Consider the following 13,116-nt stretch of genomic DNA (forward strand, 5'->3'; position numbering starts at 1 on the left):
TCTTGGTCGGCGACGTTGAGATTATGTTTGACAAGCCATATGAAAATGTCTTCCAATCAGCCAATGATGATGATGACTCCACAACATATGCTAGTTTTGAAGCTTATGTTGGATCAGATGAATTGGTCTCTACTTTTGGTGCGAGTTCTTCTTGGAACTAGTAATGTTCTCACTTCCTATACACCGTTGGACATGAAAGATGTCATTCATAGCATTGATATGGGTGATGAAGGGCACTCTGCTAATTCATGTGTATCTGATTTCTATCATACACTTGCTAGTTCACCTAATTTGGAGAGTCAAATGAAAGTGGCTGAAGATAAAATTGTTGCAGCTCTATCATGTCTTCATGAAATCTGTGGAATGATGGAAAAACACCTTTGTAAGAAACAATTGGAGGGTCAACAGGGCCTGAAAGAGGAATTCTCACATTTGCTATTGATCCAAGAAGGGCTGAAAACAATGAAATCAGATTACCTACATCTCCTCTCAGATCATGATCATGTCCGAAATCTTGCAGAAATTTATTCAGTGGCATTGAGGAAGAAGGAAGAAGAAGTAGACACACTTACGTTTGAGCTCGGGAATACCAAGGACACCCTAGAAGGCTACCTTAGTGGTACTTTATGAAGCTGAAAATCAGGTGTTTGAGCTTTGGCAAAAAATAACTTTGTCACATTCTTCTTCAGCTTAACATTCAGATTTGACAAGTGAGGTGGACCAACAGGTAACCGGAGTTGATGAACTTCGGGTGGGTGAGTCAGTACATTAAGATTCAGTGTTGATGAACTTCGGGTGGGTGAGTCAATACATTAAGATTCAGTTAGCAGTAATGAGGTTGTTATAGATGAGCATGGTGTTGAGGGTAAATTAGTTGTGGGAGAGAAGAAACCACATAATGATACAACTTGCAGCATTGAGGTTAAGACTTTAACAGGAAATGCAAATCAGCTTCAATAGATTGAACCTCTTGTTGTAGTTTTTGAAAATGTGTACCCAGAAGTGGAGGCGGTAGCACAAGTCGTGGGCCAAGTTGATAGGATTGGCACATTCATTGAGTATCTTATACAACTCTGGTCTCAGGATGGAGTTTTGATAACTAGCTTAGAGTCCATCAGACATGCATTAGGAAGGGTTAAAATAAATATCTCAATGTTATTTCCTGTCATAGATAATGCCTTTTCATGTGATGAACAAGATGAACCATATTATATTGTGACCAATGAATCTGAGAGTGATGATACATTATCCAGTGATGCCAGTAATTCCACTATCACTTGAGGATGTCCACGATGATAACATAAGGGTAGAGCGGGGTGAGTATGATTCATTTGCAATCAGTAGGCAAATTGTGTTTAGTGATAAGCCATTGATTGAGGTAGGAGCGTTTTATCACGACTATACAGTGAGGAACGCTCATCATTTGTCTTTTGATCCGCACATGGAGGACTGGATGATGCGTCTGTGTGGATTGGATCCGTGGCTATACCATCCTCTATGGGATGGATGTTCACCATTTTCGGTAGATCGGATCAATAGCTGCAAGTCGGATTACCTATAGAGTCAGCGCAACTAGAGAAGTTCAGTAGAGTATGGAGAACACTAGCGGGGTCAACACCAATATGCATATATATATATATATATTAAAAATATATAAAATAATATATTATATATAAATGATTTTATATATAATAGAATTATAGTAAGATATAAATATATTATTTTGATATTTTTGATGTGTGTATAGGTGATATTCCCACAAGTCACGCTCAGAAAACAAGTTAACACAACATAGATGGAGAGAAAAGCCACAAGACATACACCTATAATGAAGGTAAGAAAGCATACACAACATACATAGGTTAGAAGGAGGCAATAATGGTGATTTTCAATTAATCATAAGGCCAAAAGCCAATCTTACAGTTGCAAAAATGCAAAAAATAATTACAAGTCTTAAAGAGAAGAGAAGAGCATAAGAAAGCTCAAGCCAGCAAGGAGAGAACCCTTTACAATGAGGCTTAACAACCTTATATAGAAAAATGGGTTACAATGCTGGTCATGACCCCTGCATGTCAGTCTGGGAGTGTAGGGAAGTGCATGCACTTGACTTGTACATGCAAACAACCTAGCCATACCACCAAAAGGCAATCTTGAGAAGATGGATTGACTAACCTTCCAAGTCAGACATGACATAAGTCACCAAGCATGGTCCCATACCTTCCTTGATGGAAATCCTGCCAAAAACACTTAATGCACCCTTGTGGCTCCACAAAAGAAAGTGCACAAGTCACCAAGCTGTTGGAGCATTAAAAGCCTTGAGTGTCGATCATGCCATTTGGAAGTGTCGCCAGTCGAGGAAGCTCAGAGACTTGGGAAGCCCGGACTCTCGAAGTGAGGAAGACAAGGGAAGAACTCCGGAACCTCGGGGTTCCGAAGTTCCGGAGGAACTAGAGAGAGAAGGCAAAAAGGGGAAGGAACTTCGGAACCTCGAGGTTCCAGAGTTCCTGGGAACTAGAGAAAAGCTAAGGGAAGGAAGGGAACTTCGGAACCTCGGGGTTGCAGAGAAGGAAAGAAAGCGGCTAAGGCAAAGAACTTCAGAACCTTCGGGGAAGAAGAAAAGGCCAAGGGAGGAACTTCCTTCGGACAAGGCAACACTTCAAACCATGATTCTTCCCTCCTTGATCATCTGGGGCCGTGCTGGTCCATGGAACATATCTCTGATCGGTTCTCACTGATAGACCAAGGGTGTCATAAAATGACAACAGTTCTGATGATGTTGATTCTAGGCTGGGCGAGATATAATGATCACTTAATGATCGATCTTCTCTATCTCCTAATTGTGCATCGATAATATGTCCTCCAAAGAACTGAGTCAATGCTAACCATACTGGACAAAGTCTTTGTTTGGGGACATCACAAAACCCTGGGTGCTTGGGTTGGAGCTTGGGTCAACCTAGGTTCATCTTGGTCCTGTACGTGGATTTGAATAGAACCTAATCAATTTGTAGGGCATGTCTGCTGAACTTGGCTTCATAGGTTCATTACTTGAAGATGGACATGAAGAAAAATGAATGTTTTGTTAAAAGAAACAAGGTAACATGCATCAGCAAGGTGGTGACAAAGGGCAGGGGAAAGGAAAGTGAAAGGAGAAAAAATAATACAACAATGGTCAATTCAAAGGGCAAAGTCAAGTGCCTTTGCAACCATTGTGATAAGGATAGGCATATGGGAGGGATTTGTTGGAAACTTCATCTAGAGTTGGCTCCTTCAATAAGAAGACGAAAAATGCTTGGTATGTGAGAAAAGGTAAGAAGATTTATTGCAGATCTGACATAGATGATTGGTTGTATTTTATCATAGTGAGAAAAGGTACATGTTTTGATAGTAGTGGGTGTTGAGAGGAAGGTAAATTGACCTAGCTTTTCCATATTAAGTTTCAACTCAAAGGATGCAAGATAAATGGCTTATTTCATATTTGATACATATTTTCCAGCAAATCGTATTTCCAAAAAGCTAGTGAATGAACTTGGATTGAAGCTGGAGAATCACCCAAATCCATACTGATTGTGATGACTGAAACAAGGATTGGAAATCTCAATCATGACGGTATGTAAATTCAGATGGGCTTAGTGTGGAATTCGTTGGTGAGGTGTTTGTAGATGATCTTCTGTTGGATGTTTGTGGGCTCATCTTTGGGAAATGCATACCTTATATCTGGGATGCTAGTTATTATAGAAGAGAGAAACATGTACGTATTTGTTAAAAATGGTGCCAAATGTGTTCTCAACTAATATGTAGGCAAGTCCAAAATTCCTATGGTAAGTGCTTCACAAGGTAAGTGAATAATCAATGCTAGTGGCAATTTTGGGCTAATTTTATTGCACTGGAAACAAGAAAACAAGGTCGCTTGAACAAAATCAGTCCATAGGCTGCATACAAACAAGGAACAAAAGGCCATGGATCAGATGATACAACAGTTTTGAGAGCTCTTTCAAGATTCTAAGGACTTGCCACAAAGTAGAGCTATAGAACATGAGATCCAAAGTTTCATCTGCAGACAGAAATCTCTTCAGAACTCCAACTGCACAATGACTATTTTGGCCCTTGTTGAACTGGTATGACTATTTTGTCTGGGTACAAAACTGTCACTGATGCCTGTTCTTTATGCTGACGTGAGCCTCTAGAGTGTTCAAACCATTAAGAAGACTTCTATTTCCATTTCGCTTTCAGTATGTCTTGTAATGCTGTTTCATATGTTTTATTTCAACATTGATTCTGAGGAGTGTCTTTTAGCCGGCAAGTCTTCAAGCCTACTGATTAGTGTTGTTAGCCAACTCAACTAACTTAACCTGATCCATTGCAGATCAGATAAAAATAAACATAAAGCAACAAAGGGAGCACATTCTACGTGTACATTGAAAAACCGATGGATGGATATTACACATATGGCTTACAAATAGTCAAGCCTAGGCATTTGGAGTTTGTTTATTATTCTAGCCAGATTGACAATATCTATAGAAATTTTTGACTGCAGGGTTTTATCTATGAAAAATTTAGAATAAGATGTGCATTTGCTTGTTTATTTCATTTCATGCAATAAGCTTGTCAATATTTACATAAAGAAGTATTTTTGAAAAGTAAGGATGTGAATTTTAGTCATAGGATAGATTCTTTCTTTTGAACATTGTCTTCTACTGATTTTGTGCCTTATTAATATCAGGATGTGTTGAAGAGTTGCAGACTGAAAGGTATTGTGTTAGATGGCATCAAGAGTAAGAAACATGTGAGTGCTATAGTTTTCTGCAATAAAAGCAAACATGTAGACCTGCAGATCCATGTTCTTAAATGTTTTAAATTGCAATTGCTGTTTTGTATTGTGTAATTTTAAAAGCATTTAGGTTCTTGTGGCACAAATTGCATTGCTGATTGCAGTTACTTGTTCTTCACCTAAATGTTTTTCCATTTTAACCAAGTTATCCTTGACTGATTGCATTGCAAATCTTAGTTATTTGCTCTTCATTTATGTTTTTTCCTTTTTCTCATCGTGTTATCCTCTACAGATTGAGGGCACATACCAAATTCTAAAACAAAATAGGGAAACACTTGAAGCTGTGGAACTTTTTCATTGCAGAATCACATCAGCTGATTTATCTGAAATTTGTGCTACTCTGAATGGGGAGGGCGGTTTAATGAACAGGATTAATTTCTTCTCAATGACATCTTCACGGGTTCTGATAAACAATGATCTCACCTATTTTCATGGTTTTCTTCAATTTTTGTCTGCTAGCAGGTATATTTCTATGATCCTATCTATTATCATCTTGTTAGCGGAAGGCCTATATGCTGATTTGCTTCATTGCATAATTTCCATGAAAATAGATGTGAGTAAAGAAATGCATTTTATTGGAAAGGCTTTAAAAGATGTAGCAAATTGAAGTAATTTGTGTCATATTTGCACTAATTTTAAGTTTTTACATGAAAACTGTATATATTTTTATTTGTTTTAACTTTTTTCCAACTAGATGCATTTGAAGCAACATATTTAGATGCATTAGGTTTAACCTTGAAGATCGAGTTACAGCTTTCCATAGCAATGCATGTTAATGATGCTGTAATGCTCCACCCCGGAATGATGCTTTTTGTGTTTTGGAATTTTTGTTTATTTTTGTTTTTTTAGTTTTCTGATTTTTTGTGTTTATGCTTGGTTTATGCAATTTGAATGGAAATAACAGTAAATAGATGCTGGAAATGAACAGTACAGCTAGTACATGCAATAGTGGACGAATTTTTGGACTTTATTTAGCCAATTGCTAGTTACATACCAGATCTAATCAGGTATAGGTCTAATTATGCTTGTCACATGCCAAAATTGACACATTAAACCTGATTTTTCACCATGGATTTCCCTTGGTCTGATCTGATTCTTCTTGGTTTGATCTGACTACTCTTGGGTCTGATCTGCCTTTTCAGATCTGAACCAGGTCTGGTCTGCCCCTTTGCAACTCCTGAAACCCTCATGCCCTCAATCTGATTTGCAGCATTTTGCCCCAGGAGGTGTATGACTGGCTGTAGATGTGAAGGATGCTGATAAATGGTGTCTAAAATGACTCAGATCTGCTCCTTGGTCAATGATACCCTGCCAATAATGCTGATGCAACCTGGAAATGAATTCCTCTTGCTGATCTCTCTGAATGAAGTAATAATTCAGACCCTTGGGAGATCTTTCACTCATGTAGGCCCTTTGAATTGCAAAGGTTTTCGTCTTTACAACCTGCAAACTCACCCTTTATGTTAGAGCTGTGAAAATTCCAATTTTCACCTGTAAAAATTGATTCCAAAGATGCCCAATTAATAGCCCAAAAGTTATTTTATTGTCCTCAAACCCTAACACCCAAATTAGGGTTGTCATAATTTAATAACTTTTAATTTATTCTCTCTTAGGCTGGCATTAACCTCATGGGCCTTGTATTTCATTTTGTTGGCTTTTAAAACAACATTAAGCCAACTAGGTGGGGGTACCCCTTGGTGGCCCTCTTTTATTAAGTTACTTTATTAAATTATTATAAAGTAACTTTATAATAATTTAGTTTATTTCATTTAATTAAAACATTAACTTTAATAATTTAATATTTTAATTTTTTTATTCCTGAAATCATCCACCTCACCTCTCTAACTGAAATTGATAATGCACGTAGTCTCCTGGTGAAGTCTATAAATAGCAGGCCACTCCTAATCTCCCCCTAAAAAATAGGAACCCTCTTAAAAAATAGGAGCATGTCTTTGAACATCTGAAATGGCTTATAAACCCCCTGCAAGGCTCCACAAACCCCGGTTGGGTCCCCTATCCACTGTGCTGACCTACGGGAAACCTGATTGTTGGCCAACCCTGCTAAAAATAGAACTGCCTAAGAAGGGGACATTACAGATGCAACTAGATATTAGTTATTACTCAATATCGATATACTTTTAAAGTGGGATGGGAAATGTGTTCAACATCATTTGGAAGAACAAGTCTTTGAAATGAAGCTTTTAGGTGCATATTGGGCAATTATTATTGTTAAATGGAATGCACCCTATACTTTTTACAGATGTATTACTTTTTACTAATGAATTACATCTAAAATGATATGTGAAACATTTTCTAAATCCTTTTGGGAATATTTTAATGAAATTAATCTTTTAGGTGTGTCTTTGTTTAATATTTATCAGAAGAATCATATGATGTTTCAATAATTTAGAGGAGAAAGAACAGGGCTTTAACATGGTAGTAGATGATCCACAAGAAATAGTTAAACAGACTAGATTAGCACATATCTGAAATGATGATTGAAACACACAATTTTGGGATGCTGGATTACTGGAGTAAGAAGATAGAGCCACTTTGAGGGGATTGCCTCCAGATACAATAAATGTAATTCGTAGATACTTCCAACACTTGTAGGAATTGGCCAGCTCAGGTTGAGAGACTTATCTCTCCACTATTCCATTAGTAAACTATTCATCCAACCATGAGTATGTCTTTCTTCAATCCTTCTTTGAAAATATCTTTTTTTAGCTTCTGATAAGGTTTGAGGAATCCTAGGTGGCCTCCTACCAGAGAAGCATGGATTTCCAATTAGAATAATTCTTTAGTAGTGACATCCGACACATGTACAATCAGTCAATAGATTACGGTAAGTCATGTATTAATCAAACTTATTTGAAGCACTTCGGTCCTATAAGTCCTGGATGTGTGGGTGGCTGGTAGGTTCTTGTTAATGTTTAGGAAGTGCCATTCCACCCCAATCAGACTTTAAGCTAGAAATTACCTATAGAAGGGGCCGTGTCTTCCTCTCTCCTCAAAAGTGCATCAGCTTGAACATTCTCCTTTCACTTTCTATAGATGATCTCAAAATTTGACCTTGACATTGTTGTAAAGCCAATTCTTGTTCCTTCACAGATAATGGCTGCACTAGAAAATATTTGATGTTTTCATTCTCTTTCTTCATCTTGAAGTGCTGATCCATGAAATTGGCGATGTTGTTTGACTACATCAAGAATAGCCAACATCTCTGTTTTATAAATTGGTTGGTCCCTTTCAATTTTTTCAAAGGCTAGTTGGCAACCTTTTTCAATCAGTACAGCTCCAACACCCTTGTACCAAGTAGTCACATTGTAGATTAAATTTTTAAAGAAAATCTAATGTGGCCCAGATTACAGCAGATGGGAGAGCTCCTTTGATTTGTTGCATCTTTTGTGTTGTGACATTGGACCATGCAAATGTGATCATAAAGAAGGTCATTAGAGGTTCTTCAAACAAGAGATTGTCAGAGGTGCCGCAATGTGGGCATTGTTGTGGAAAGTGACTGTGATAACAAATCAACCAAAGGAAAAATAAAAGACCCTTGATGTTCTTTGGGTCAAGCTGATTGATTATTTTTTATATACTATTTGGGTTTATAAGTCCATTTTAACTCCTTAGGACATCATCTAATGATTAATCCATGTATCATACTTTGTATGCTGTAATATTGTATTTAGATTTCCTACCATAAATTTGGTTATCTTCCAGAGCCTGCAAAACTTGACATTCTTCCTAATTTTTTGTCACAGACGATGATGTATCAAAGGACATCAGTATGAGTGTTCTTAGAAATGGTTTGAATACGAGAACCTATAATTTAGGAGTTTTGTGGGGCCAAACAGCATCTCCAAGAATTCATAGAATCTTGTGAGAGTTCTTAAGGTTGTTTTAGGTGTATCCTCTTACCCATGGTCTTTTTGGGGTTGGGATAGCTTTGGGCATGATATGAGGTCCTAATATCATTATTTCTTTTGCTAAGTAATATATTGATTTTTTTAATACAATATGTCAAGGCAATACAATTCTTTCAGAGCTGAGAGCTGTTGATGAAATAGCTTCGGTTGATATCCTTCTTAACTAAATGACATAACTAATTTGCCTAATTGGCCTATCGGCCTTAGACAAATTAAATAGTTGAATATAAAATGATTAAAGTAAAACACGATTTGCATATTCATTAAATATATCGAGTCACATAAATCCCGTCAACCTTCAGGAGTCATGATTAATAAACCGACGTGTTATTAAACTTAACCAATGCAAAACGTGTGATTGGAAACTGACATTTGAAGAGTTGCGATGGTTGAAGACTCTCTTAATTTGGTATATTTATGAAGGTTCATATTCTTATCCAATGCATAGAAAGCAGATAGTCGGTGATTATCAAATTATTCGCAGTAGATAGTTCGTGGAAATTGTATATCACTTAGTATACATCTCGTGGAGATTGCATAGCAGATTGAAGACATATATAATAGTTCGTTGATAGTGTATGATTGAAGAAGACAATCTATAGCAAGTTGAGGATCAACAAAGGAATACCTATTCCTTATTGTAGATCAGATATTTCCCATATTATATTATTAATATATATAGCTTCAAGAGTGAAGCCAAATCCTATTAGAATAATATCTTTCTCTTTGTGTTATTAATGGCCATTTAAGTTGTTTCTAATTTCACCTCTAGTTAATGATTGTTTCTTTTAGAAACATTGTCTTTGTAACTCTATTTAAAGGAGCTTTGTCTCCTTGATTAATTGAACAACATCAATTCTTTGAAATCCATATGCTTTTGCATTTGTATTATGGTATCAGAGCCAAGTTATTTTCAAAAATAATTTTTTCAGTTTTTTTTGAAAAATTTATTTGTTTATTCGAAATTGCTACTTTGGCAGTTCGTTTTGGCTGCAGCTACTAGGGTTTTCTTGCTATTTTCTGCCCTCTCCTGCGACTTGTCTCTCCTACATTTCGCGCAACCACGCGACGCGTTTTTTTCCCACCTGCAGATTTTTTTTCTGCCATTTTTGGACGGAAATCTGCATTTTTGGCTAGGGTTTTGACCCTTCAGATTCAGTCGAAATTTTTTTTTGAGCACAGATTCGTGGTGGGTTTTTCGAGATCTCAATTGGGTCGTTAGAATTTTTTGGGTGCCACGATTTTCGTGCCTCAATTTTCGAGTCAGTGGATCTTGATTCCGACAGCAGATTCCTTCTGGGTTTTTCGCAAGGATTTCTGAGTCAGTCGGAAATTTTTTCTTGAAATTCGTGCCAACTGTACTTAATTTTTTGAAGTCTGTAACTGCATCTGCCTCTGTTTCTGCAGTGGGATTCAAAATTTTTGAATTTTGTGCCAGTGCCTCTTCTCAATTTTTTTGTTTTCCATGCATTGGGAAACATGCAAGATGGCGTCATTGACCAACTTGATGTTGGAAGGCAGTCAGGTTTTGTGCACTTAGCATCTTCTCAGTACCTCGTTTTTCGTGCCTCGAAAAGCGTGAAGATGGCTTATGGGCATCGATGTTTGTTTCGGTTTTTAATATTTTTTTACCTAAAAAATTTTTGATGGGTTTTAATATTTTTTTCCCCTTGAAAAAAATTTGTGGGTTTTAATAATTGTCCTAAAAAATTATCTGTGGGTTTTTAAATATTTTGTCCTTGTAAAAAAAAAAGAAAAAATCATGAGGGTTTGTGATTTTTTCCTCAAAAATTGTACTTTGCTGTAGTCTATTTTTCGTCGCACTTGGAGTTGTTGTGCGAACATCTGCACTAGTCTCTTATTTGCAGTCTATTTTCGAGCATCTTGCTCATCTGCAATAGTTTGGAGGGTTTGCCGATTTTTTCCTCAAAATCATGACAGCTGTTCTTGGTATGTCTCTAGTTACAAGGAGGGACAGTTTTCCAACATCAGGTTGAACGGTTGGTGTTGTTTTGGGTATCTCCAGAAGTTCTGCAGTTTCTGGGAGGGTTGGTGGCAGACTCATCTCAATTGGTAGAGTTAGTGGCAGGCTCTTGTCTTCTATTGCAGCGTGTTCTGAGAAGAAGGGGGCAACCTTCTCTGTTATTTCTCTTGATAATTAGAACGATGACCATTAAGGGAGGGTACTCGAATAATATCTTTCTCTTTGTGTTATTAATGGTCATTTAAGTTGTTTCTAATTTCACCTCTAGTTAACGATTGTTTCTTTTAGAAACATCGTCTTTGTAATTCTATTTAAAGAAGCTTTGTCTCCTTGATTAATTGAACAACATCGATTCTTTGAAATCCATATGCTTTTGCATTTGTATTAAATCCTTTGTAAAATCTCGACACATTTGGAATATTAAAGTCATATTTAATTGCTGGGTTTTTCACCTTTAAGAGGAAGGTTTTCCCAGGGTAATATCTGTACATTATTGTGTCACCTAATCTGATCATAAAACTTAACATGGTATCAGAGCCACGGTGAAAGAAGATCGGGATCAGATTCTCTACAACTTCTAAGTATTCTCTCCTCTCTCTCCATCGAGCAGTGCCTCTAAGTCTCGAAAATGGTGAATGGTCTTAAAGTCGAAGATAGGCTTGAAGGTGCATCTAACTTCACCTCATGGAAGTTCAGAGTGCTTATTGCACTTGAAGAAAACGATCTTCTTCAATTCATAGAGGAGAAGGATTTATCCGAACTTGAAGAGCATGAGGAGAAACTGCAATTCAAGAAGAATGCAATCAAGGCAAAGAAGATATTAATCAACTTTGTAAGCGATCACTTGGTGCCTCTCATCTCCAAGATGACAACTGCAAGAGATATGTTCAAGACCTTGGAGGGTTTATACGAGATTAACAACGTAAGTAGGGCTTTTGCCTTGAGACAACAACTGCACCAGATGAAGATGGCAAAAGGAGATTTAGTCATCACCTACTTCATGAAAATTTCATAATTGAGAGATCAACTATGCGCAATTGGGGATCAAGTGATAGATAAAGACCTTGTTATGCTAGCCTTGAATGGTCTGCCTCATTCATGGGAGCCATTTATTCAAAGCATAAGTGGAAGGTCAAAATTACCTAAGTTTGATCGACTTCGTGCAGATTGTATTCAAGAAGAATCAAGATTGACTGCCAGAGGAATCGTCAAGAGTTCTCAAAATGAAGATACACATGTTCTTGCCACTCAATCTACCAAGAAATAGAAGTATTGGAAGAAGGGCAACATCAAAAGGAATAGAGATTTCAAATCAGATTCTGCCCCTGATTCTAGGAAGAGGAAGAAAGATCTCTCTCGCATCCAGTGTTTCAGATGTGATAAGTTTGGTCACTTTGCAAAGGATTGTTTAACAAGACCTAATCATCAAGGAGCAAACATCAATGAAGTCTCATCTCCGAAGGAGGTTGAAGATAACTCCAATGGTTTTCTTTTCATATCAGCATTATCAAGCAATGTTCCTACGGACAGTGATACATGGTTAATTGATAGTGGAGCCTCTCGACATATCACTGGTCATCGGGAGCACCTTCCTGATTTAGTAGAGAAAGAGTCACATCTCCAAGTCATCATTGGGGATGATGGACGCTATCCTGTAAGAGGAGTTGGTGCTACATCTCTAAAGCTTCAATCAGGAGGTTCTCTACACCTATGTGATGTATTGTTCATACCAGGGATGAAGAGGAACCTAGTATCCATTTCAGCCTTGGAGGATAAGGGATATCAAATTGCATTTTCTGAAGGAAGAGTTCTTGCTTGGCCTAAGAACTCTAGCATCAAGATTGCTCGTGTGATCGGAAATCGACATGAGAGTTTATACAAACTCTCCACTCTCCCAGTTCAAGCACTTATTCATGATTCTGCAAGTTCTAGCGAACTCTGGCACAAAAGACTTGGACATCTTCACTTCAGGGCTCTTCCATCTTTGGAGAAGATGGTAAAAGGTATTCCTAAACTCATTCATGTAAATGATGGTACTTGTAAAGGTTGTGCTATTGGTAAAAATATTAAAAGTCCTTTCCGTAGCAGTGAAAGTAGGTCTGAAGAAATACTAGATCTTGTACTTTCAGATTTATGTGGTCCAATGTCAATTCCATCCCTAAGTGGATGTTTGTATTATGTAATTTTGATAGATGACTACTCTAGGAAGACTTTTATTTCTTAAGGTCTAAAGAGTCTGATGAAGTCCTAGGTAGGTTTAAAGAGTTTAAAGCTCTTGTGGAAAATATCTCTTGAAAGAAAATTAAAATTTTAAGGGCTGATAATGGAGGTGAATGCACCTCGGGTAGCTTTCGTGATTTCTGTATTGAGGCAGG

At 37.3% G+C, this 13,116-nt stretch overlaps 1 protein-coding gene across 1 annotated transcript in view; it reads left to right on the plus strand.

Annotated features, from left to right (window-relative positions):
• Positions 1-5,435, plus strand: part of LOC131068844 (uncharacterized) — a 111,311-nt gene extending 105,876 nt beyond the window's left edge. Inside the window, exons 9-10 of the mRNA XM_059214760.1 lie at positions 4,721-4,783; positions 5,061-5,435. Coding sequence (XP_059070743.1) covers positions 4,721-4,783; positions 5,061-5,435 — 438 coding nt within the window. The remainder of the gene's footprint in view (positions 1-4,720; positions 4,784-5,060) is intronic.
• Positions 5,436-13,116: the final 7,681 nt, after the last annotated feature.

This window comes from Cryptomeria japonica, chromosome 11 (assembly GCF_030272615.1).
Source record: "Cryptomeria japonica chromosome 11, Sugi_1.0, whole genome shotgun sequence".
NCBI lineage: Eukaryota > Viridiplantae > Streptophyta > Pinopsida > Cupressales > Cupressaceae > Cryptomeria > Cryptomeria japonica.